This window comes from Trachypithecus francoisi, unplaced genomic scaffold (assembly GCF_009764315.1).
Source record: "Trachypithecus francoisi isolate TF-2019V2 unplaced genomic scaffold, Tfra_2.0 Lachesis_group16, whole genome shotgun sequence".
In the NCBI taxonomy this organism is placed as follows: domain Eukaryota; kingdom Metazoa; phylum Chordata; class Mammalia; order Primates; family Cercopithecidae; genus Trachypithecus; species Trachypithecus francoisi.
In genome coordinates this window covers 5188218-5212738 of record NW_022681461.1, presented here as the reverse complement: position 1 = coordinate 5212738, position 24521 = coordinate 5188218, and the positions used below count along the sequence as shown (strand labels likewise).

The window sequence follows — 24521 nt, the reverse complement described above, 5'->3', positions numbered from 1 at the left end:
TTCAATATGTATAATGTATAGTGATCAGATCAGGGTAATTAGCATTTCCATCAGTTTAAATGTTTACCCTTTCTTTGTGTTGGGAACCATCAGTATCTTCTAGCTATTTGAAACTATACATTATGGTTAACTATAGTCATCTTACAATGGTATAGAACTTATTCCTCCTACCTAGCTGTAATTTTGTATCCTTTAACAAATCTCTCCCAAAAGTTTTAAATTTCAGTGGAGACCATTTTATCTATTCTTTCTTTTTTACTTGTGTTTTTGGTGACAAATCCAAGTAATTCTATGCCAAATTCAGTGTCATAAAGGTTTTCCTCTATATTTTCCTCTAAGAATTTTATAATTTAGCCCTTAAGTTTAGGTCTTTTAGTTCGTTTTTTAATATTACATAAGGTAGGTGTCCAATGTCATTCTTCTGTATATGGATATCCAGTTTTCCCAGCACCATTGTTGAAGAGACTGGCATTCTCCACTGAATAGTCTTTGTACTTATGTTGAAAAGTATCTGACCCTGTTTGGAAGGGTTTATTTCTGGGCTATTTAATTTTTTCTATTGGTCTGTATGTCTGTACTTATGCTAGTACCACACTGTTTTCTTTTTTTTTTTTATACAGAGTCTTGCTCTGTTGCCCAGGCTGGAGTGCAGTGGTGCGATCTCAGCTCACTACAACCTCTGCCTCCTGGTCAAGTGATTCTCCTGCCTCAGCCTCCCAGTAGCTGGGATTACAGGCACCCGCCACCACACCCGGCTAATTTTTTGGAATTTTTAGTAGAGACGGAGTTTAACCATGTTGGCCAGGCTGGGCTTGAACTCCTGACCTCAAGTGATTCGCCCCCCTCAGCCTCACAAAGTGCTGGGATTACAGGTGTGAGCCACTGCGCTCAGCCACACACTGTTTTCATTACTGTATCTCTGTTGTAAATGTTGAAGTTAGCAAATATGAATCTTCTATCTTTATTCTTCTTTTCAAGATTCTTCTGTTTGTTTGGGAGTCTCTTGAGGTTTCGTATGAATTTTAAGGTGAATTCTTTTTTATTTGTGTGAAAGCATCATTGAGATTTTGATGACAACTGTGTTCAGTCTGCATATCATATCGGATAGTATTGTTGTCTTAACAACATTAAATCTTCCCATCCATAAACACAAGATACCTTTCCATTTATGTATGTCTTTAGTTTTTTTCAGCAATGTTAGTAAGAAGTAAATTATTTTAAAATTTAAAGCCTCTTTAATTATTAGTGTCAAGAATGAAACATTATGAATATAATGGATACAGCATATTTTTACTTTCTCTAATGATTTCCTCTGATATCTTCTGGATCTTGGTGGTATAATTTGTATTGTTTATTTTGTTTTATTTGTGATTTAAGGTTGTGTATATGAAGGTGTAAGGTATGCATGTTCATATCCTCTTATCTAGAAATCCCCAAATTATTTCTTTAATTCTAGAATTCATACCTTTTACCAATGCTCTTTCTCCCTTATCATCATCTTATCTAAAACTACCGACTTTTGAATTTTTTCTTAATTTGAGAGTTATTTTATGGTGTTTTGCTCCATAAGTTTTATCATAAAAATAATATAAGAATACATTATTTTTCTGAAAACTAGAAAGATGACAAACATTCAAGATTATGACAGTTTAAAGAGTCAATTTTTCCAAATAAAACAGAACCCTTCTATTTAGATGGATTTTATTTTGCAATATTTATTGTCTATTCAATTCAAATGTGCTCACTATCGTGCTAGGCAATTGAAAGTATAAAGTATAAAGCTGCATTTTGCGCTCTCAGTGAGGTTTAAGTCACAGGGAAATGAGGCATGCACACAAAATAATGAGAAAGTAGTATAATAGTTGTGATCATTAGTTATCAAAATAAGTGAACGAGCTAATAATCATTGTTAGAATAATAATTGTAGTCTTAGATCTCAGATGCTTTAGTAAAAAATGTTATCTTCAGGTGAACTGACAAATGGGGAGATAATTGAAAAACATCTGACATTCTAGGTAGGGAAAAAAAACAGAAGCAAATGCTTAAAAATAGAAATAAGTATGTATTCTGGGAATAGCACACAGAGACAACTTGATTTCAATACATACTTTATGATGGAAATAATGTTTGTACTTTTATTTACACAGTCCAGACTCATGTTTCTAAAACACTGATAATTTTGTGTTTAACTTCAATGCAATGCGTAGACTAATACTTTTAGTGGGGTACAAGCGAGAGGAATGTTATTTTAGAAACTTTACTCTGGCAGCACTGAGTCATCATAAACTATTACTCTCAGAAGATTTGATTCTTGCAGTTAGTCATATCAGTTTATCTGACTTAGGTTTATCATGAGTAATCAGTTTATCATGAGTAATCAGAAAGTTACTCAGAAGCTTGATTGTGGATATTCACTGTGTTACAGTGAACGTGGATGTGTATGGGTGGGAAGGTAGTGTGCACTAGTACCACAGAATATTCTGTTTTCATCTTATGTTTGAACTAATTTATTGATGAGATTCTCATTTCTATAGTATAAAAGGAAAATATTTTGCAGTTATCTCATATTTGAAAGACTTTACCATAGAGAACTTTATGGTTACCCTCTCGGAAATGGATGAACTTTTCATTATTTCTTATAAGCGTATTGGTTTTGGCCTGCTTGACTTTAAAACTTTTTTTGGTAGACTTAGAGTGTTAATATTTACATAAAGAAAATATTTTACTGAAGACATTAACTGTGTGACCAGAAAGTAAAATAACTTGAACATTTCTGTATTAGCTTTTTATCAGAGAATAACATTTATTTTATTTGGAAAGCTTTCCTAAATATGAGACTATCCCCTATTTCTCAGACTAAGTGAAAATTTAATAAAATAGCTGCCTTGATAGGAGGAAAACAAAGTTCTTACTTTATAGGGAATAATGTATGAATCATAAAAGAAGAATGAGTGATCATGGGAAACATTTAGCTTTTCAAAGTTTCTGGAACACGTACCTTAAATGCTTTTGGGATCCGGTAAAGGCCAGGAAAGACAAAGAGTTGAAAGTTTCTTGGATTTATCCTCTTACTTACATCATTAGTAATAGGAATAATGCATCTCAAATTTGGGCATTTATATAAAAACATGATTTTTAAATGGTAGTCTAGTATAAACTAGGATTTTGTAATGCTGTTTAAATACTTTCATATTACTTTGTTTTGAACATAGACGTTTAGTCTTACTTTTTACTTATTATATGTAAGATTTTTAACATCCTTGCTTAAAATATCAAATTCCTTCTAAATGGGATACAAAGTTAATATTAAACCAATACTTAAGTTCCTTTACACATTGTTGAGACAGACTATAAATGTATGTGTACTTTAGTTTATATGTTGTACTGATAGAGGTTAAAAGTATGACCCTATCGGTAATCTTTTTAAGCAAATGAAACTGTTTGGATGCTTTCCCAGGACAACTGGATTGCCCTCCAGGCGTATCTCTTCAATGCGGTCCCGGATGTAACTGGTGTCATTAGCCTTGCAGAATGTGTCATCTGTAATTGAAGCTATGTTGTTAAACTGAAAAAAAAAGAGGAAAAAATTGTTCAGAAATCTGAAATCAACCGTTCATATGCTATATAATAGGTAAAGGAAATCTAAGTCAGAGGTGTGAGTGCCCCCTCACTTCAAATCCTTGTGTCAAATTAATTAGGAAATACTCAAATGTACACCTGGAGACAAATACAATCAAGAGCAGACTTCACACCTACTGTGCGGGTCTACTTGTTATACTCTCGATGGAATCTGGACTTCTGGGAAGAAAGTTCGTGAGCCTAGTCTTTTTGATAGGCAGGCATTCAACTATCACACTACCACAGTGATGTAACCAAACTTTCTATGTGAATAAGTGAGGTTCCCAATGAGTCACAGGATTTTGACTCATAGGTAATTAGAGTCAGATATTGTGAAAGGAACCATCATACCTGAAGGTGAATTACACGTAGACTTTCTGGTAAATTAAGAGGCACGGATTCCAGGGCATTATGGTCCAAGTAGAGGAAAGTGAGGTTATTCAGTTTCTATAAGAAAAATTTCATGTGAGTGTTATTGAGGTTCTGTACATTCTTTCACAGGATTCAAGCAATATGTATGTGCATATGAGTATGTGTCTATATAGACAGACTTACATATTGATATAAATACATCGGTTGTATCAATTGTTCATATACTAGTTTCTTGTTGGGGTTTTTTCTGGCTTCACGTGTAGTGTATTTTGATCCTGTGTGATGGCCAGTGGAGCTCTGCCACATACCCCACGTTTCTGTCCATTCATCTGATCTCTGCATATCCAGCTCCAATGCCAGCTTCTGGTATGCTTTGGGTTTGTCTTGATAGGAGCTAATGAGATGAGTTCCTACGTGGGATTGAATTTTGACCCTGGTGCTGCCATACCCTCTTCTGTACCTCTGGAGTTTCCCATCTCAGTTCCACCAATTTCTAGCTAAGTGATTACTCCTTAGAAATGTGTGTGCTTGTATTTTTTTAGTAGAGACAGGGTTTCACCGTGTTAGGTGGTCTCGATCCCCTGACCTCGTGATCTGCCTGCCTCAGCCTCCCAGAGTGCTGGGATTACAGGCATGAGCCACCGCGCCTGGCCTAAAAACATTTTAAAAATTAGCCAGATGTGGTGGCAGGGGCCTGTAGTCCCAGCTCCTAGGGAGGCTGAGGCAGCAGAATGGTGTGAACCCAGGAGGCGGAGTTTGCAGTGAGCCCAGATCGCACCACTGCACTCCAGCCTCGGCGACAGTGAGACTCTGTCTCAAAAAGAAAAAAAAAAAAGAAATGTGTGTGCTTAGCCAGGTGTGGTGCTTCATGCCCATAATCCCAATTTTTGGGAGGCCAGTGCAGGTGGTTGAGGTCAGGAGTTCGAGACCAACCTGGCCAACATGGCGAAATCCCTTTTCTACTAAAAATACAAAAATTAACCAGGTGTGGTAGTGCATGCCTGTAATCCCAGCTACTAGGGAGCCTAAGTGAGGCAAGAGAATTGCTTGAACCCAGGGGGCGGAGGTTGCAGTGAGCAGAGATTGTGCCACTATGCTCCAGCCTGGGCCACAGAACGAGACTCCATCTCAAGAAAGAAAAAAAAAAGTGTGTGCTTAGCAAGATGTTTCCCAAAGCAGTTTAGTAAACAGCTTGATGCAGGTTTTTTTCCCTAAAGGCTTAATGTTGGATTATTCTTCATGATCAGTAACCCATTATTGTGTGTAATTGTAATTTCCCCTAATATTACTCTTTTACTTTATCTTCAATATGCATCCTGTGCTAGATTTTGCTAATTCTTTTCTGTGTTGCTATTTTAATACTTTCTTAAGCATCCTACCCTTCCACCATATGGGCATTAAGCTCTGGTCTTCCCAGTGAGTCTCATTTACATGAGTTAGAATAACCTAATTCTACTAGTGACTGTAGCAGTCTAGGACATTAAACAAAACTACAGGGCAGCTGAGTTTATTATTTTCTTTTCTTTTTTTTTTTAGAGATGGAGTCTCGCTCTATTGCCCAAGCTGTAGAGCAGTGGTGTGATCTCGGCTCACTGCAACCTCCACCTCCCAGGTTCAAGCAATTCTCCTGCCTTAGCCTCCCAAGTAGCTGGGACTACAGGTGCCCACCACCACACCGGGCTAATTTTTTTGTATTTTAGTAGAGACAGGGTTTCACCGTGTTGCTCAGGCTGCTCTCAAACTCCTGAGCTCAGGCAGTCCGCCCGCCTCAGCTCCCCAAAGTGCTAGGATTACAGGCATGAGCCACCGTGCCTAGCCAAGTATATTTTCATACCAACTTGTCATAAATCCCTTCTGTAATTCCTGTGTAAACCCCAGAATATTCAAATGTTCTTTTTGTGAAATGTTGATCAACTCCTTTTTTTTTTTTTTGAGACTGAGTCTTGCTTTGTGGCCCAGGCTGGAGTGCAGTGGTGCAATCTCAGCAGCTCAGTGCAACCTCTGCCTCCCAGGTTCAAGTGATTCTCGTGCCTCAGCCTCCCAAGTAGCTGGGATTACAGGCGCCCACTACCATGCCTGGGTAATTTTTGTATTTTTAGTAGAGACAGAGTTTCACCATGTTGGCCGGGCTGGTCCTGAACTCCTGACCTCAAGTGATCCGCCTGCCTCAGCCTCCTAAAGTGCTGGGATTACAGGCGTGGGTCATTGAACCTGGCCTGATCAGCTTTTATAGATTTTTAACATGTCTGTTATTCAAAGAGTGACCAACTCAAATTAATATTTTCTTTTTTTTTTTTGAGACGGAGTCTCGCTCTGTCGCCCAGGCTGGAGTGCAGTGGCCGGGTCTCAGCTCACTGCAAGCTCTGCCTCCCGGGTTTATGCCATTCTCCTGCCTCAGCCTCCCGAGTAGCTGGGACTACAGGCGCCCGCCACCTCTCCCGGCTAGTTTTTTGTATTTTTTAGTAGAGACGGGGATTTCACCATGTTAGCCAGGATGGTCTCGATCTCTTGACCTCGTGATCCGCCCGTCTCGGCCTCCCAAAGTGCTGGGATTACAGGCTTGAGCCACCGCGCCTGGCCTAATATTTTCAAATTACAACTTTAAAACAAAAAAAAGGCCAGGCACGGTGGCTCATGCCTATAATCCTAGCACTTTGGGAGGCCAAGGTGGGCGGATCACCTGAGGTCAGGAGTTCGAGACCAGCCTGGCCCAACTCCCATCTCTACTAAAAGTACAAAAATTAGCCGGGCGTGGTGGTGCATGCCTGTAGTCCCAGCCACTTGGGAGGCTGAAGCAGGAGAATTGCTCAAACCTGGGAGGCGGAGGTTGCAGTAAGCCAAGATCACGCCACTGCAGTCCAGCCTGGGCGACAGCAAGACTCCATCTCAAAAAAAAAAAAAAAAGGTGTATCTGCTTTTAAAAAGTCCCCTAAGAGTCGCTTAACTTCTGAGTTCCTTATAAGAAATAGCAGACGAACTCTTATGTAGCTTTAAAATGTCCGTTAAAGTTGAAAAAAGATACCTTAATTGTAATGAAAAATGAAAAAATGGACTATTTCTATACTTTCTAACAGATTGTACATTTTTAACAGAATTTACTTGTGTGTGATTATCATAAACTTTATGATAATGAATATTTGATAGTTTTAGGTCCTTTCTGAGGCTACCTTTAGAAGCAAGAAACCTTGCCTTTTGAATAAGGTTATGTCTGTTACCAGGAGTGGCATGATCATCATTTTATCTGGGGAATGATTACATCAGAGCTATGGAAATCCTGGGCTAAAGTGATTGCTTCTGTAGACCATGCATTTTGAGACAAATTGTCTACCTAAACCGAAGTAGATTACCTTACCTTTTTCCTACATAATATTTCCTTGAATTGTTAAATTAAGAAATGTATTTAATTCTGGCCGGGCGTGGTGGCTCAAGCCTGTAATCCCAGCACTTTGGGAGGCCGAGACGGGTGGATCACGAGGTCAGGAGATCGAGACCATCCTGGCTAACACGGTGAAACCCCGTCTCTACTAAAAAATACAAAAAAAAACTAGCCGGGTGAGGTGGCGGGCACCTGTAGTCCCAGCTACTCAGGAGGCTGAGGCAGGAGAATGGCGTGAACCCGGGAGGCGGAGCTTGCAGTGAGCTGAGATCCGGCCACTGCACTCCAGCCCAGGCGACAGAACAAGACTCCGTCTCAAAAAAAAAAAAAAAGAAATGTATTTAATTCTTACTACATAAAAAATTTTGTATTACATGCTATCATGAAATTCAAAGGAACATCTCCCTATAGAATTTCATAGTCTAATATTTTTAAATATGAAAAGTTAAATTCAGTATTTACTTTTGGATCTTTATTTTTTTCTGGTATTTATAATTTGCTGACATTGTGAGGAAAAAGAAACACAGGAATGTCCCATTTTGAGCTTTTGTAGACTGTAAGTGCCATGAGGGGGCCAACCATGTCTGTCTAAATAAATATTTGCTGTGTGAACAAGTGAAAAAATGAGAAACAAAAATAGTCCCATGAAATAAAATAAAGGTTATGTATTTTAGCTGAGATATGGGTATAAGCTAAGCTGAATGAGCCTAATAGCATGGTTATTTATTGTGTAAATAATGCCTTCATTTATTAAATCAAAATAGTTTTTAAGTGTAATCAAAATACAATTCTAGACCAAAGTTTCTCTTTTATCTATCATATTGTCACTCATACTATGCTTAGTTTTACTATAAAATACTTACTTTGAATGCATTTGCTTTGATTCCCCTACTCTTGATTTTGTTGTATTTTGCATTAAATAAAGTGAGTTTGGGAGGAAGAACTGGAAGTTTTAGTAGTTGATTTTCAGCAAGTGAAAGTTCTTCTAACAGAGAAAGTTTTGAAAAAGTACCATCTTCTATATCTTCTATCAAATTTCCCGTAAAATCGAGTCTTCTTAAGTTAGCTAGAGGGAAAAATATACAAAAAACTAAATAAGTAAAATTCTTATTGTATGGACTGAAGAAAAGCGTTTAACAGATCACTCAAGCATCTTTCATTTTTAGTGCCTGGTAGAGTGTTTACAATTCATAGCCCAGTAAAGTTTTGTGGAATGATCACTGAACACCTCTTTGTGCCTGAAGTTGATGCCCTTTCTGGCTGGAGTCCTAGAATCTCAGGTTTGAAAGTGGTCTTTTCATCTTTCTCTGTTCAAATTCCTCGGGATGGTCAGGCAGTTTGAAAGAAATTCTTGTTTCAAATCATGGAAAGTAAGCATTACATTTGATTGGAATCATGTAATATTTTTTGATTTTTTTGCTGGCATGTTGCGTTGTGATTCTGAGTATGTTATCTAAATCTTAATCTCTCTATGCCTTATCGCTTAACAACAACAAAGACAAAGATGTTCCCTGATTTGTTAAAGTGACACAGATTGAGAGAGAAATTCAGTGTGTGTGTGTGTGTACTTGTGTGTGCATCACTTATATCTGGGATAATTAGGAAATACAGTTGTTTCTTATTCACAGGAATCGTGTTCTATACAATTACCACAAGTGCTGAATGTGTAAATACTGAACCATTATTCCTAGGAGAAATACAGGGTTATGTTCCTGTGAGCCTCTGGTCACACATTTCCATCAACTAATTAGTACGTAACTTTATGTGTTTTTGCTTAAGGACCCTTGGCTTAATATATATTATTGAATCATTAATATTGCAGTGTAACTCAGTATGCCTGAACAAACCTTATCTAACATATTTTCCCTGTAGGCATGTCACAGCCTTTTTGTGCGTGGGGATGTTAGACATCACTTCAGCACCATGTGTTGGGTCATGTTAAACAGCAAAATCAGGCCAGGTGCCTGTGATCCCAGCACTTTGGGCGGCCAAGGTGGGCGGATCACTTGAGGTCAGGAGTTCGAGACCAGCCTGGCCAACATAGCACAACCTCATCTCTATTAAAAGTACAATAAAAAAATTAGCCAGGTGTGGTGGCATATGCCTGTAGTCACAGCTACTTGGGAGGCTGAGGGATAAGAATCCCTTGAACCCAGGAGGCAGAGGCTGCATTTAGCCAAGATCACACCCCTGCACTCCAGCCTGGGCGACAGAGCGAGACCCTGTCTCAAACAAAAACACCTCCCAAAAAAACAAAACTCAATAAACAGCAAAATCATAAACACAAAGCACAAAAATGTGGAAAACATGTCATTAAATAGACTGTGAACAGGGCATTTATTTACAGTATGAAAACCAGAACAGAAGACAGTGTTACCTTGTTCAACCTCAGATGGGAATGTGCATGTCAAGTAATTCAAATTTTTTGCCACTCTGAGCGTGTCTGAGAATGACCATGAAAGCACCATGTGTATTAATTTTGGGATTATAAATAAATTTTAGCAAGTGGGTATTCACAAATACGGTATCCACAAATAACGAGGATCAACTATACTTCAGTCCACATTTGGGAGCTATCAGTGGCAGCATGACTCTGGTTATGGTTCATCTCATAAATGCGTAGTGGGGCCAGTATGCATTTCTTGGTGTGATTTTTTTTTCAGAACTCTTGACAATATTAGGAGTCTAGAAAACTGACAAGAAATTAGTTATCTAGGACTGGGATTTGGTGCTGCAGAAATGGAGGATTCCGGTGTGCTTATGGCAACACTCTAATTGAGTTAAGGTTTGCTAGAAGTTCAAGATTGATAATGACCTGGTAAGGAATTAAATTCCACTGTTCTCAACACTATTTCCATATTAGAATCATCCAAGGAGTTTGTTTTTAATGATGTTGCCTGGGCCCTACCCCAGATCTGAATTACAACCCCTGGGAAGTAGGACCTAGTATCAGTATTTAAAAAATACTTCCCTGCCGGGCGCAGTGGCTCATGCCTGTAATCCCAGCACTTTGGGAGGCCTAGGCGGGTGGATCACAAGGTCAGGAGTTCGAGACTAGCCTGGCCAACATGGTGAAACCCCATGTCTACTAAAAATACAAATATTAGCCAGGTGTGGTGGCACGCACCTCAGCTACTCCAGAGGCTGAGACAGGAGAACCACTTAAACCTGGGAGACAGAGGTTGCAGTGAGCCGAGATCATGCCACTGCACTCCAGCCTGGGTGACAGAGCAAGACTCCATCTCGGGGTGGGGGAAGAAAAAAAAAAACACTTCCCAAGATATTTTAAATATGCAGCCAGGTTTAAGAACCATTAGTTAAAGTAAGAAAAAGCAGTTTCTGTGTTTTTATAGTGCAATTAGGAAATAAAACATTGTGGTTGGAAAAGCATCCCAGTTATATTGGTGTTGCTCAGTGTCGGAAGCAAGGGATCTTGAAGTATTGGGGTTGAGAAGATATAATTGCCCATGTGTTAGATGGGCTGTCGTCATAGACAGTGAGGTCACCAGTAAACAAAGGTCACAGAGTCTAAGTGGAAAGATGATTCACCAACAAATGAATGGGCTTTTGTGAAACATGTTTGATGTTTATATAGTCCAAGTGACAAACCTATATGTGATAGGCAGCAACTATATAGAAACTTGTATTTATATGAGTTAAATACTAATAATCATATTCCAGTTTAACTTACGTATGTCTGCAAAATCTTTGGCAGTCAGCTTTTTAATTTTGTTGAATCGTGCGTAAAGATAGGCTGATTCCTTTGGCAAGGGTGGTACAGCATCAATGTCAACTTCTTCACAGTATACAGAGCCACTTAAACAAACACACAGCAGACACGTGGGCATTTCTAAATTGGGAAATAAAATCGTAAAAATATGAACAATAGTTTGAAAATATTTCGCCTCTAGTAGTAAAATTATTGCTATTATGAATGCTATTACTAATTTGAAGAGATGTTTTACAGAATCATAAGAAAGTCATGGTAACTCGTTACCTATGTTGTCTTGATAATTCACCAGAATATTGTTTGAGAATCTCTTTTTATTTTGTTTTACTGGTGATTGCTTAATTGTTGAATTGATTGACAGTTACATTTCCTTATTTGAAAACCAAAAAAATTTACAAAGTGGGAGTTAAGGTAAACATGAGCTTGATTTATTAAGTTTGATGTGTGAGAAACATATTTCAGATTTGTGACAGTAGCTAGATTTTAGTAACCACTAGTTAAGGAAACCATTAACTTGAAAATGAGTAATCGTAGGCACTGTTTGGATCCCTTAGCACCCCAAGTCATTTATTACATTTACTTGTCATGCCTCTTGGAACATTTCTTAATGTTTGTTTTTTATACCTTTTTCTGTTTTTGAAAAGTGTAGAGCTTTTTTTTTTTCTTTAGTTTTATTTTTCAGGGCATTTATTCTGCAGAATGCCTTTCAGTTGACAGAGGTTTCTCATTTTTGGCAGGAGTACCATGGATCCTCAGTGCTGTGTGTCCAAAAGCACATGATACCTGTTTATCCCATTCCTGATAATATCTTTGGTCACTTGTTTCACGTAGTGTGTGCCATGTTGCTCACTGAGTGAGTTAATATTTTTCACTTCATAACTAGTAAGTAATTCTGGAGAAGTACTTTGAGAATCTAAATGTCTGATGTGACATTGTACTTTCATATGCTAGTTTTAGCATCCATTGATGATTCTTACCTGAATCATTTGTGAGTAACCAAATAGTGATTGTCTAATTCCATCATTCCTTCTACATTTGTTAGTTGGCACTCTCTTCTTATTTTTTTATATCAATATGAACTTGTTTTATATATTTTGATATATTTTATTATTTATTTACTTACTTATTTTTGAGACAGAGTCTTGCCGTGTTGCTCAGGCTGGAGTGTAGTGGTGTGATTTTGGCTCACTGCAACCTCCACCTCCCCAGTTCAAGTGATTCTTGTGCCTCAGCTCCTGAGTAGCTGGGATTACTGGCGTATGCCACCACACATGGCTATTTTTTTATTTTTTTGAATTTTTAGTATAGACAAATTTTCACCATGTTGGCCAGGCTGGTCTCAAACATTACATCAAGTGATCTGCCTGCCTCTGTCTCCCGAAGTGCTGGGATTACAGACGTGAGCCACCACACCTGACCTATTTTGATATATTTTAAATATATTAAATAAACATGCCAAATTTTATTTTTTGAATTTTTTTATTTTTTTCTGAGACGAAGTCTTGCTCTGTCACCCAGGCTGGAGTGCAGTGGCGTGATCTTGGCTCACTGCAGTCTCCGCCTCCCAGGTTCAAGCAGTTCTGCCTCAGCCTCCCAAGTATCTGGGATTACAGGCATGTGCCACCATGCCCGGCTAATTTTTTTGTATTTTTAGTAGAGACTGGGTTTCACCATGTTGGCCTAGAGACTGGGTTTCACCATGTTGGCCAGGCTGGTTTCGAACTCCTGACCTCAGGTGATCTACCCGCCTCGGCCTCCCAAAGTGCTAGGATTACAGGTGTGAGCCACCGTGCCCAGCCTATTTTTTGAAATTTTAATTGATATTTTCATATCAACATGAATTGTGTCCCATGAGTCATAATCCATGTTTATTTTAATAATCAAATCGTCACAGATTAGGCAGTGAGTGCCCTTTCAAGCTTTTTTTCCTGCTACAGCTTTTTGTGGTCAGTTGACTTACAATTAATTGCATGTATTTAAATTGTACAAAATATATGATTTTTACATATGTATACCCCCATGAAACCTTCACTGCAAGTGAGTTAATTAACATACCTGTCACTCCAAAAAGTTTTCTCCTGCCCTTTGGTAATCTCTCCCTCCCACTCTTGTCCTCGAGCAATGACTGACCTGCTTTTGGTCAGTATACATTAGTTTGCATTTAAGAGAATTTTATAGTAAAAGAATCATGTAGTATCTACCCGCTTTTCTGGCTTCTTTTACTCTGCATTATTATTTTGAGTTTCAATCTGTATCAGTAGTTCATTCTTCTTTATTACTCAGTAGTATTCAATTGTCTCAGTATATACAATTTACATGGTCATTTCGTATGGACATTGGGTTATTTCCAGGTTTTCACTATTTCAAAGAAATTTATGTGTAAGTTTGTGTGGACTTAATGCTTTCATTTCTCTTGGGTAAGTACCTAAGGAGTGGAATGTCTGGGTCTTATTATAAATGTATGTTTTATCTTTTGAAGAAAGTGTCAAATTATTTTCCAAAGGACTGTGCCATTTTACATTCCTACCAGCGGCATATGAGAGTTCCAGCTGCTCCACATCCTTGCCAAAATTTGGTATGGTCAGTCTTTTTAATTTTAGCAATTGAAATGTAGGGCATGTTATAGTATCTCATTGTGTTTTAATTTGCATTCTCTGATAACCAATGATGTTAGCATCTTTTCATGTCCTTGTTTGGCATCCCTATATTTTCTTTGATGACTTGTCTTTTTTTTTTTTTTTTTTCCTCTTACTAGTTTTCCTTTTGAAAATGAAACATTTTAAATTTCAATGAAGAACAGTTGGTTCCTTTATAATTCATGGCTTCTCTGTTGTATTTAGGAAATGTTTGCCGACCACCAAGATTTGACACTTTATTTTATTCTAGAAGTTGTATAGCTTAAGATCTTTACCTTTAGGTATAGGGTATACTTTGGGCTAATTTTTATATATGGTGCCAGGAAGGGTTAAGATTCTTTTTTGAAAAATTTTCCTACAGTTGTCTGGTTCTTTCAGCACCATTTTTGAAAAAGATTATTCTTTCCTCATTGAATTGTGTTGTCACATTGTCAAGAACTAGTTGGTTACTTCATGCTAGCCTGTTTCTGGATTCTATTTTGTTCTCTTGATCCACTTTAACATTTTTATGCCAATACTGCAGTGTCTTGATTCTTGTACCTTTATAATAGTCTTGTTAGTATAAATCCTGCCACTTTCTTCTTCTTCAATGTAGTTTAGACTATTCTAGGTCCTTTATATTTTTATATATATTTTAGAATCAGTTTGTTAATTAAACAAACAAAAAAACCTATTAGGATTTTGATTGAGACTGTGTTGAATTTCTAAATTTGGGGAAAACTGACATCTTAATGATATTGAGTCTTCCAGACCTCGAACATAATACATTTCTCCTCATATGTAGGTCTTCCTTAATTTCTTTTAGCAGCATTATCTAGATTTCAGTGTACAGGTCTTACGTCCTTTTTTTTTTTTTTTTTTTTTTGAGACAAGATCTCACGCAGTCACCCAGGGTGGAGTACAGTTGCATGATCATGGTTCACTGCAAACCTTGACCTCCTGGGCTCAAGTGATCCTCCTGCCTCAGCCTCTCAAGTAACTGGGACTACAGGTTTGTGCCACCACACCTGGCTTTTTCTTGGTTAAAATTTTTGTAGGGACATGGTGTCACTATGTTGCCCAAGCTGGTCTCAAACTCCTGAGGTCAAGCAGTCCTCTCGCCTTGGCCTTCCCATAAACGTCTTTTATATCTATTTCTTTCATATGTTTTGATGGATTTAAAAACATTTTGTCGGGAGGCTGGATGCAGTGTCTCACGTGTGTAATCTCGGCACTTTTGGAGGCCGAAGTGGGCGGATCATTTGAGTCTAGGAGTTTGAGACCAACCTGGGCAACATGATGAAACCTCATCTCTACAAAAAATACAAAAATGAGCCAGGTGTGGTGGCACATGCCTGTAGTCCCAGCTACTTGGGAGGCTGAGGCAGGAGGATTGCTGGAGCCCAGGAGGTCAAGACTGCAGTGAGCCATGATCATGCCACTGTACTTCAGCCTGGGTAACAGAGCAAGACCCTGTCTCAAAAAAAATAAATAAATTCCCCCATTATTCTTTGAGAACTTCCTTATTTTCTAACATAGCAAGGTGTCCCAAACTAACCTTGCATTTTTCCTGCCCAACCCTGAAATCAGCTATCTCTTCAGAAAGCATTGGGTTTTTTTTGGTTTGTTCATTTGTTTTTGAGACAGAGTTTTGCTCTGTCACCCAGGCTGGAGTGCAATGGCGCAATCTCGTCTCACTGCAGCTCTGCCTCTTGAGTTCAAGTGATGCTCCTACCTCAGCCTCCTAAGTATCTGAGATTACAGACATGTGCCACCATGCCCAGCTAATTTTTTTTTTTTTTTTTTTTTGTATTTTTAGTAGAGACGGGGTTTCACCATGTTGGCCAGGCTTGTCTCAAACTCCTAACTTCAGGTGATCCACCTGCCTTGGCCTCCCAAAGTGCTGATATTACAGGCATGAGCTATCACACTGGGCCACCACTGGTGTCTTTTAGTGGAGAATGGTATTAGAAACCAAGATGTAGGTGCTGAGTGTGCTCATTGCCATTGAGATCAATGTTGCTTCTAGGCTCTTTCAGCAGAGACAGCTAGGAAATAAATGTGTGTGTTTATTTGTCTCTTTCTCCATAGATAATACACATACATGCACCATATATGGATATAAACATATACAATATACATGCATATGTATAACATATACTAATGTGTATACGTATACACACAGAGATAAACAGATAAACATTTCTATATTTCTGTATCTCTTTATATATACAAACCCTGAGTTAATACTAGTATCTTCTATTCCAAAACAACTCCGCAGCATGCTTTCTAGCCTTCTGCCTTTCCATATTTGTAATGTTTCCCTGACAGTGAGGAACCTGGCTCTCATTATTTACAATATATTTACTTAGTTCTGGCACACTCATTAAGTAGTTCCAGTATTGCTAAGTCGTAACACTGTGCATAACAAACCTACTCACTGGAACTTCGTATTTGTTTGTAGTTCTTTTTTGTCCTTAGCCTGAAGGTATATAGGCAAAATGCTGTGTTTAACAGTTACTTAGAGTTTTTTCCTCCTTTGGTGTGTTATTAATTTGAAATATAATTAAGTTTATGTTTTTATGTTTGTATTCCAATTTGGATTCTTTTTACCTTATTCTTGTTGATTTCATTTATATATGTATTTGGTTTTTTGACTGTACGAAACAGCATTGTTCTAAAAATTAAATCTACATTAAAAAGTGTATATGCAGAGAACTGCCATCCACTCTCCCCCAATTTCTTTTTAGCCTGTATTTATTTTCACAGAAATAAGCAGATACATAATATTTTCTTATATCCTTTTCTTTCTTACGTGAAAGACGGCATATTATAGATATTCTTTTGCACTTTGTTTTTTTTTCACATAGTGTATCCTGGAAATCACTCCATGTTAGTTCTTAGAGATCTTCCTCATTCATTTTTACAACTGCATACTATTCTCTTCTGTTGGATTTACCCTTGTTTATTCAACTACTCTTCAGTGTTTGGGCAGTTCAGTTATTTCAATTGCATGCAATGCTTTAGTGATTTTGCATTTGTATTTTATTTTGGAGTATATCATCAAGATAAATTTCTCAAAGTTGGCTAGGCGCAGTGGCTCACGCCTGTAATACCAGCACTTTGGGAGGCCGAGGCAGGAGGATCACTTGACGTCAGGAGTTCAAGATCAGCCTGACCAACATGGTGAAACCTGTCTCTACTAAAAATATAAAAATTAACCTGGCATGCACATGCCTATAATCTCAGCTACTTGGGAGGCTGAGGCAAGAGAATCGCTTGAGCCCAAATGGCAGAGGTTGCAATGAGCCGAGATCGTAATGCTGCACACTAGCCTGAGAGTGAGACTCTGTCTCAAAAAAAAAAAAAAAAAAACCACTCAAAGTTGGTTCTTATGTCAAAAAGTAAGTGCATTTTTTATTTTGTTGGATATTGCCAAGTTCCTGTCCAAAAGCATTGTGCTGATTTGCCTTCCTGCTGTCGTGTATGAGTGTCTTACTCCAGAGCCTTGCTCACGGAATATATTAATGTGTTGTCATACTTCAGCTTTTTCAATCAGGTAGGTTAAAAATGGTATCTCAATGTAATTTTAATTTGTATGTCTCTGTGTGAGATTGAACATTTATTTGGGTCAAATCATTTAAATTATCTCGTGAATTGTCATTTTTCCAGTGGATTTTTGGTTAATCTGTTTTCCTTCATTTTTAAGAGTACTTTATAAATTAGAGATACTAGCTCTTTATTTTTAGTTATATTATCTGTTAGCTCTTTAGTTATATTAGTTATCTGTAGTATATGTTGCAAATATTTTTCACAGTTTTTAGTTGCCTTTGACTTTGTCACAGGTATTTGTAGGGTCAAATTTATTGTTCTTTTCTATTGTTGCCTCTGGATTTTGAGGTGCCCTGCACCCAGATTATTTTCTAGTACTTGTATGGTTTCATTTTATACATTCAGATTGCTAGTCTATTTGGAGTTTCTTTTTGTGTAAGATATGGATCTAAATGTATCCCTCTTCAAATGGCTTTTTCTCCCAGCACCATTTTTTTAAAAGACCATTTTTGCTTCAGTGATTTGGGTTGGTACCTTTAGTATGTACTCAATTTTCATGTGTATTTTTGTCTGTTTCTGGACTTTCTATTCTATTTCATTGATCTTTTTGTCTATTCATATACCAGTATCACACATTTTAGAGTTTTATAATATATTTTAATGTGTAATACATCTGATTCCTACATGTACTTGTCATTGTTCACTGTTTCCCTTGCTATTTGTTACATGTTGTTCCATAGGAATTCTAGAATCCGTTTTTCCAGCTTTATAAAAAAATTTATTGGTAATTTTAGTTGGATTGTTTAACATTTATAAATTTAGAAAGAACTGACATCTTTTTGATTTTGAGTCATTCTATCCAAGAACAAGGGCTGTCTTTTGTTTTTTGTTTCTTTGTTTTGTTTTTTTGTTTTTTTGAGACGGAGTCTCGCTCTGTCGCCCAGGCTGGAGTGCAGTGGCGTGACCTTGGCTCACCGCAACCTCCGCCTCCCGGGTTCAAGCAATTGTCTGCCTCAGCTTCCCGAGTAGCTGGGATTACAGGCACCCGCCACCACGCCTGGCTAATTTTTTGTATTTTTAGTAAAGACAGGATTTCACTATCTTGACCAGACTGGTCTTGAACTTCTGACCTCGTGATCCACCCACCTCAGCCTCCCAAAGTACTGGGATTACAGGCGTGAGCCACCACGCCCAGCCTGGGATGTCTTTAAATTTATTCAAATCTATTTTTACTATCATACTTCTCATTTTTTAAGCTTTATTTTCTGTTATGGTTCATTTTCATTTTATTATAGCAATATAGAAATTAATATGTGGTTTGTGTCATGTTTTCAGGTGAAATAATGTTCTGTGATAGAGTAAGAGTAAACCAATACACAGGAATTATTAAGTAGGACTTGTAATTTGTTATTTCATGACAAGTTTCCTATTGTTTTAATTGAAATGTACATGATAATTATTGATGTATATGTATGTTTCTGTTCTGTGAGTTTCTTAAAGGCAGTAATTATATTTACTGTATACTGAGGCTGTACATTGTATTTGGCAAATAATCCTTGATTAAGAATTTCTTGGCCGGGCGCGGTGGCTCAAGCCTGTAATCCCAGCACTTTGGGAGGCCGAGACGGGCGGATCACGAGGTCAGGAGATCGAGACCATCCTGGCTAATACGGTGAAACCCCGTCTCTACTAAAAAATACAAAAAACTAGCCGGGCGACGAGGCGGGCACCTGTAGTCCCAGCTACTCGGGAGGCTGAGACAGGAGAATGGCGTGAACCCGGGAGGCGGAGCTTGCAGTGAGCTGAGAGCCGGCCACTGCACTCCAGCCTGGGCGGCAGAGCAAGACTCCGTGCCAAAAAAAAAAAAAAAAAAGAATTTCTTGAATAGATTTTATATGGACAGAAACCACACTTTGTGGAGGCTAAGCGTTGGTTGTTCTCAAAAGTTCTCGTTCCACATTTGTCACTTATAATGTGGGATGGCAAATGGTGTGCACTCCCAGTATACCTGTTTGACTTTATCATTGGAAACAAAATTCCACTGTTTGTATTTACTGTATCTTGAGTCAGTTTTTGATTACCACAAGGAATAAAGTCCATTATAGCTATTTATAAAGGATCCATTTGAAAAATATTTAGATGATACTTACCATCATTTTCTTTCCTGGGAGGTAATGGTGTTATTGCCTCATCTTTTTGTAATTGAAGACTTTTCTCATTGGATATTATCACAGTTTCATTTTCCTATTGGAAAAATAAAAGTTTGTTACCTAGCTTGATTAAGTCTGTGTTACTGTAAAACCGAGGGATCACAGGCAACTTCTTGTAGTTACAATTAATGGCATTTCTTTTGTGCTCCATTAGGCTTTCATACATATTTCCATTTTATCATTTATTAAATTACAATGTAAGTATTTTTTAGCTTGTTTTTATTCTAGACTATGAGCTCCTTGAGTAAAAGAACTGGGTGTTTTTATTTTTATATCTCCAGTAGCTATACTCGGTGCTTAATAAATGTTGAACTTATTGAAATTCCAAATGAAAGCTGGGTGAGAATTCCCTGAATTGGAATGAAAGTTTTTCTGAGGTGAAACTATTCCTCAGAGGTCTTGCCTGGGCTGAGTTTCTCATTCAGAGTCTACCATTTTGAGCAAGACTAGAGCTTCAGCCATGTCACAAGTATAAACTACTGATTAAGGTCTTTAGGTCTCTTCTTGGGGTGACCCTTTAATTACCTATATCCCTCCATTAAGCCCTGGCTCTTGGAGCCCTTTTATTCCAGCTTACCTTACCTACCCTTACACCTAATGGTGTAGGCCTTTAATTCTGGGGAAATTGGAGTAGCTATAATTTAAATCCTCTCTTTCCTATTGTTGGAGAGTACGTTTTCTGCCATTAGATTACAGTGTGTTATGTGGTATCCTATTCTTTCTGTCCTTTGTAAGCATGTTCCATTTTAGTATCGGTCTTGACTCCTGACTCTGTCCTTCACCTTCATTCTCCCATTTGTGGGGTAGTTGAACTTTTTCCCTCTACTCTGTGTTTGCACATCAAGTCCTGTTGGATTCTACTCCACTCCACAAATATCTTAAATCCTGCATTTATAGTAAGATAAAGAAACTTCTAAAGCCCTGTAAAGTGAAGAAGCAGAGAGAAAAATCATCTCTAAACTCTTTAGGGATCAGGGAATCTTCAAAGTGTTTTTAATAGATTCAAATCATCCAAGTGAGCCAATAGCCTATGTTATGATGGGCTTTTTTTTTCTTTAACTTGAAGCTATAATTAGTAATACCTATCCTTTGTGTCTTAGTGATGGGCAAAAATAATGCTATCATATTAAAAGCATTAACTGAAAGAAAGAAACTGTGGTGTTAACATTTGCTCATCGTGTACCCCTGCAAAAAAAGAAAAGAGAAAGTAGCAGTTGTAACTGGTCAATCTTACAGTCTTTATCATCCAATTTATAGTGGAGAAGAACTTCTGAAACAATCAGTATTGTTATATATTTGGCTGAATTTCTCATTTTCCAGTGGGTATGTGTATGTGTCATACATAGTGGGCAACAGATACTAATGTGCTGTATTAACTTTTTCCTTATCCAGCATTCATTTCTGTGTGTCAAGAAAACCACAAGTAATTACTTTGCCCATAAAGGTGGGGAATGAATGATGTGGTATAACGTCACCCCTGCGGTGTTAACTCAATGACAGTTACAGTTACTTGGTACAAATTGATAGAGGGTCTAAACTGTTAAAACTGATTTAAAAAGAAAGTCCTATATCAAGTAGGTTTTCAGTTTTTGGTACTGTATGTGGATGGCATATATAAATTATTGTGGAATGCTACTGATATCAAAATAACCAGTACTCTTCTATTTATTTTCTTAAAATTGTTTTCTATAATAATAACCTTAAGCTGATAATTCATCTTTATTTCTCCATATACACATTTCTGCTCATTTATTTTTGAGGCAACACAACGTTGCAAATATAGGGCATTGTGTAATATTACTTAATATATAAATTGCAACTGGTCAGAGACCATCTTAAAGTCTAGTTTTCTTTAGTTTTATTTTTTGGTTACTATAGATAATGTTTGGTTACCATAGGTACCATTTATTAATTTGAAAAGCATACATACTCTAAAAATATAATCTTAGGGACAATTATTATGAATTCATTTGAATCATTTAAAGTGATTTTCCCTTCCCCTTACCTTACCAGACACATTCAGGAAAAACAAAAACATGCATTTAAATGGGCAGTATTTTAGAAGCTAAATTTAGAGTAGAAATAAAGTACCTTAATATTTTTTCCATCCAGGTATTTATCCTCATAATCTTGGCTAAATATGGATTCTTCAAAATTGTCTGTTCCATAATCATAGATAATGCGTGAGTCCTGCTGAGCTGGTGGTGCTGGCTTTATCAGAGGCACAAACAGTAACAGGAGAAGTGTAGACTGCAGAGTCTTCATTTTAGCAAAAATCAAGGTGACTGGAAGTTAATAAACTAGTGGCCTGCTGACTGTGGGACAAAACTCTCTTTTTCCCTGGAAATAAAAATTCAGACCATCGAAGCAATATTTAAAAGCTTAGAGGATGTTTTGGCAGGGTGTACGCAGTAAGGGCCAGAGAACAATATTTAACCCTTAGTGATCTTTAATTAGATGCCAGCAGTTATTACGTATCAGTGAGCATTCTGAAAAATAGTTTCAGAAAATAGTTTTATTTCTTCTCTATCAGAAATTCAAGAAAGATTGATAATTTTAAGTTTCTTAATTAAGTGCCTTCAGCAGACATACTAATATTTAATTGAAATATTCTTAAGATACCTGTAGTATAAATAGTTAAAATGAAGTCCCAAGATCCTGTCTCATGTGAGTTAAAAATATCATATTTCAACTTAGCTACTTTATAAGAACTCTTGATTTGTATTGGTATGAACAGAAACAAGTTCCAAGAAAAGTTTTAAAACTTAAATTTAACATTATGAAAAGTAGTCATTAACACCTTTAGGTGGTACAGAATATAGGAAAAGCCATATGTTTTTAATTTTCTTGGTTTTGTAATTTTAATAGGTGATCACAATTTTTAGTTAATAGTATTGTATTTTTAATTTAAACTATGAAAACTGAAAGAATAGTATTCCAGGCTGGAGGAAATACCGAACTTTAATCAAATAACTTTGAGGAATGTAATAGAAAAGATTCGTTTAGGCTCATCAATGGATTTTCTCTGGTGGGTGCACATTTCAGACTTTTTCTTAAGTAACTTCAAACAGAATCACTCAGAGTTGCTGATGCTGCATTATAGATGCCAGTTTGTCAAAAATCCAGAGGTTGAAAATGAAGAATAATTTCATTTTCAATGAAAATGGATTTGTGACTTTTGCAGCACCCTATTCTTGCCTGCGTGGATGTTAAAGTTATGCAATGATATACATAAGTACTTGTTAAAAATTAATTGTTTGAGGTAACTGAAACTTAAACCAGAGATGGCCTTTACATTTTTAAGCCTATTAGCTGAGTCACACTTTAACAAACAATATTTAAAATAATATATGAAAAGTAAGCCTACCGTTGTAGCTGTTTTGAAGTTTTTTGTGGTTTTCCTCAATAGATGTTCATGTCTGTGCATTAGCCCCAAGTGGGAGGGTGAATGAGAAAAGCTATGGCTTGATTTCAAACTGCTGAGTAAAATTTCAGGGCCCAGCAGCTTTAAGAACAGTTTCCATGTGGTAGAGATCTTTGCCAGCATTCTTTCTCTAGGGTGAAATGCAGTGTGTTGTACTAGAGAACTGTGCTTAAGATATTTGTTGTAACTGCTACACTCAGTCCGCTTCAACTAATTGACTGTAAACTTGTGTCATTTTATTATTGTGTAATAAACATTTGTGTTTTGGTGAATATTAGTTTATGAAAATGATATAAAGTCATCCTTTTCATTTTGGTGATTTCCCAGGAGATTTAACATCTGCTTTTTGAATGAAATAGAACACCAAAAGAAAACATAGTCCATGTTGTTAATTTTATGAGGATTAAAAATACTGCCCTAATACCATAATTAATGTGTAGCCAAGAAATTTCCAGTATAAAAATTAGTTTTAGGACAAATTATTTTATAGTTTTGTCATTTGGGGGTGTTCTCCCCTTTATTTTAGTTACATATAAGAAAAACTGATCCATAAAAATTAGCCTTTTAAAAGTCAATTTGATTTATAGTTTTTCAGGTTGATAATAAAAGATACTTTTGTTTGCTGAATGAAAGAAACTTTATAAAATTACTTTAATATTGAAATTGGGTTTTAAAAGTTAAAGTGACATTGTAGATACCATACAAGCAACTCTGAAGATGTTTTTAAAGAGTCACTTTTAAAAAGTTCCTCCTTGGTGCTTTTAACAATCAAATTAACATTTTCTTCTTTAATCTAAAAATTTAACAAATATGGATATATATTTTATTAAGAAAGAAAAAGAATACCAATTTGTTTTCTTTTCTAGTCAAAATTGTTTTAGAACCTTTCAAATCAAAGCTTAAATAAACTAAGACTTGAATACTGACATTTTTATTTGAATGTGAATTATCTTAAATTTAGTTGTGATATTGTCTGGCTTGAGTTGATATAAATTGTTGGTTTTATGACTTCAAGGATACAATAAAACTTTTTAAAGACTGTGAAATATATAATAATGAAACAACAGACATTGATTTGTTTTGTATTGTGTGGCAAGTTAACAAGATATTGACAAGTAAGCTGGATATATACCACGTGTCCAAATTTAGAGAATCTTAGAGATTCATAGTTTCATTAATGGTACACTTTGATACCTTGTACTACAGAAAATTATTTTGTGAGGAACAACTTTCCTTGAAAAGTTATGACCAGTGAATACAATGTTATTAGCATTCACTCAGTTAATAAAAGTTTATTGAACGCCAGTTCTGTGCCAGGACTTAAGACACGTAAACTCAGATAAGCAAACTTCAGTTTCTTCCCTCAAGGAACATTTATAGCCTCTAAGTCAGCAGGAAAAGCAGCAAACAAGCAACTAGAATACGTGGTAGGGCTTGCTACACAGAAATATGCAGAGTTCTGTGATAACCTGGGAGAAGCCACAAACTAACTGGGGGTCAAGGAGACTGCACCCAAACTGACTTCTATAGAGAGGCTAGGAGAGGAGGGTATGCGCAGGTGATGAGGTATTCTAGGCAAGGGGAGCATCACATGCTCCCCTTTGGGAGGGGATGGGGGTAGATC

General features: G+C 37.0%; 2 protein-coding genes across 3 annotated transcripts in view; one reads left to right on the top strand and one right to left on the bottom strand.

Annotated features, from left to right (window-relative positions):
• CENPP (centromere protein P) overlaps positions 1–24521 on the top strand; it is a 286574-nt gene that overhangs the window by 61934 nt on the left and 200119 nt on the right. The gene's annotated exons all lie outside the window — the stretch shown is intronic.
• OGN (osteoglycin) lies at positions 1685–23036 on the bottom strand. The gene is made up of 7 exons (XM_033236780.1): positions 22841–23036; positions 21565–21813; positions 19414–19507; positions 11058–11216; positions 8230–8432; positions 3970–4065; positions 1685–3565 (listed from the first exon to the last, which is right to left on the bottom strand). Exons 2-7 carry the CDS (start codon positions 21736–21738, stop codon positions 3395–3397), a joined length of 897 nt encoding a protein of 298 aa, XP_033092671.1. The 5' UTR covers positions 21739–21813; positions 22841–23036; the 3' UTR covers positions 1685–3394.

Excerpts from the sequence above, each read along its gene's own strand:
- OGN (XM_033236780.1), bottom strand. The coding sequence starts at position 21,738 with ATGAAGACTCTGCAGTCTACACTTCTCCTGTTACTGTTTGTGCCTCTG. Across the intron at positions 19,508-21,564 it reads TGGATGGAAAAAATATTAAG|GAAAATGAAACTGTGATAAT; the intron begins GTACTTTATTTC and ends TTTTTCCAATAG. Across the intron at positions 4,066-8,229 it reads TCAAAGCAAATGCATTCAAA|AAACTGAATAACCTCACTTT; the intron begins GTAAGTATTTTA and ends TTTTTCTTATAG.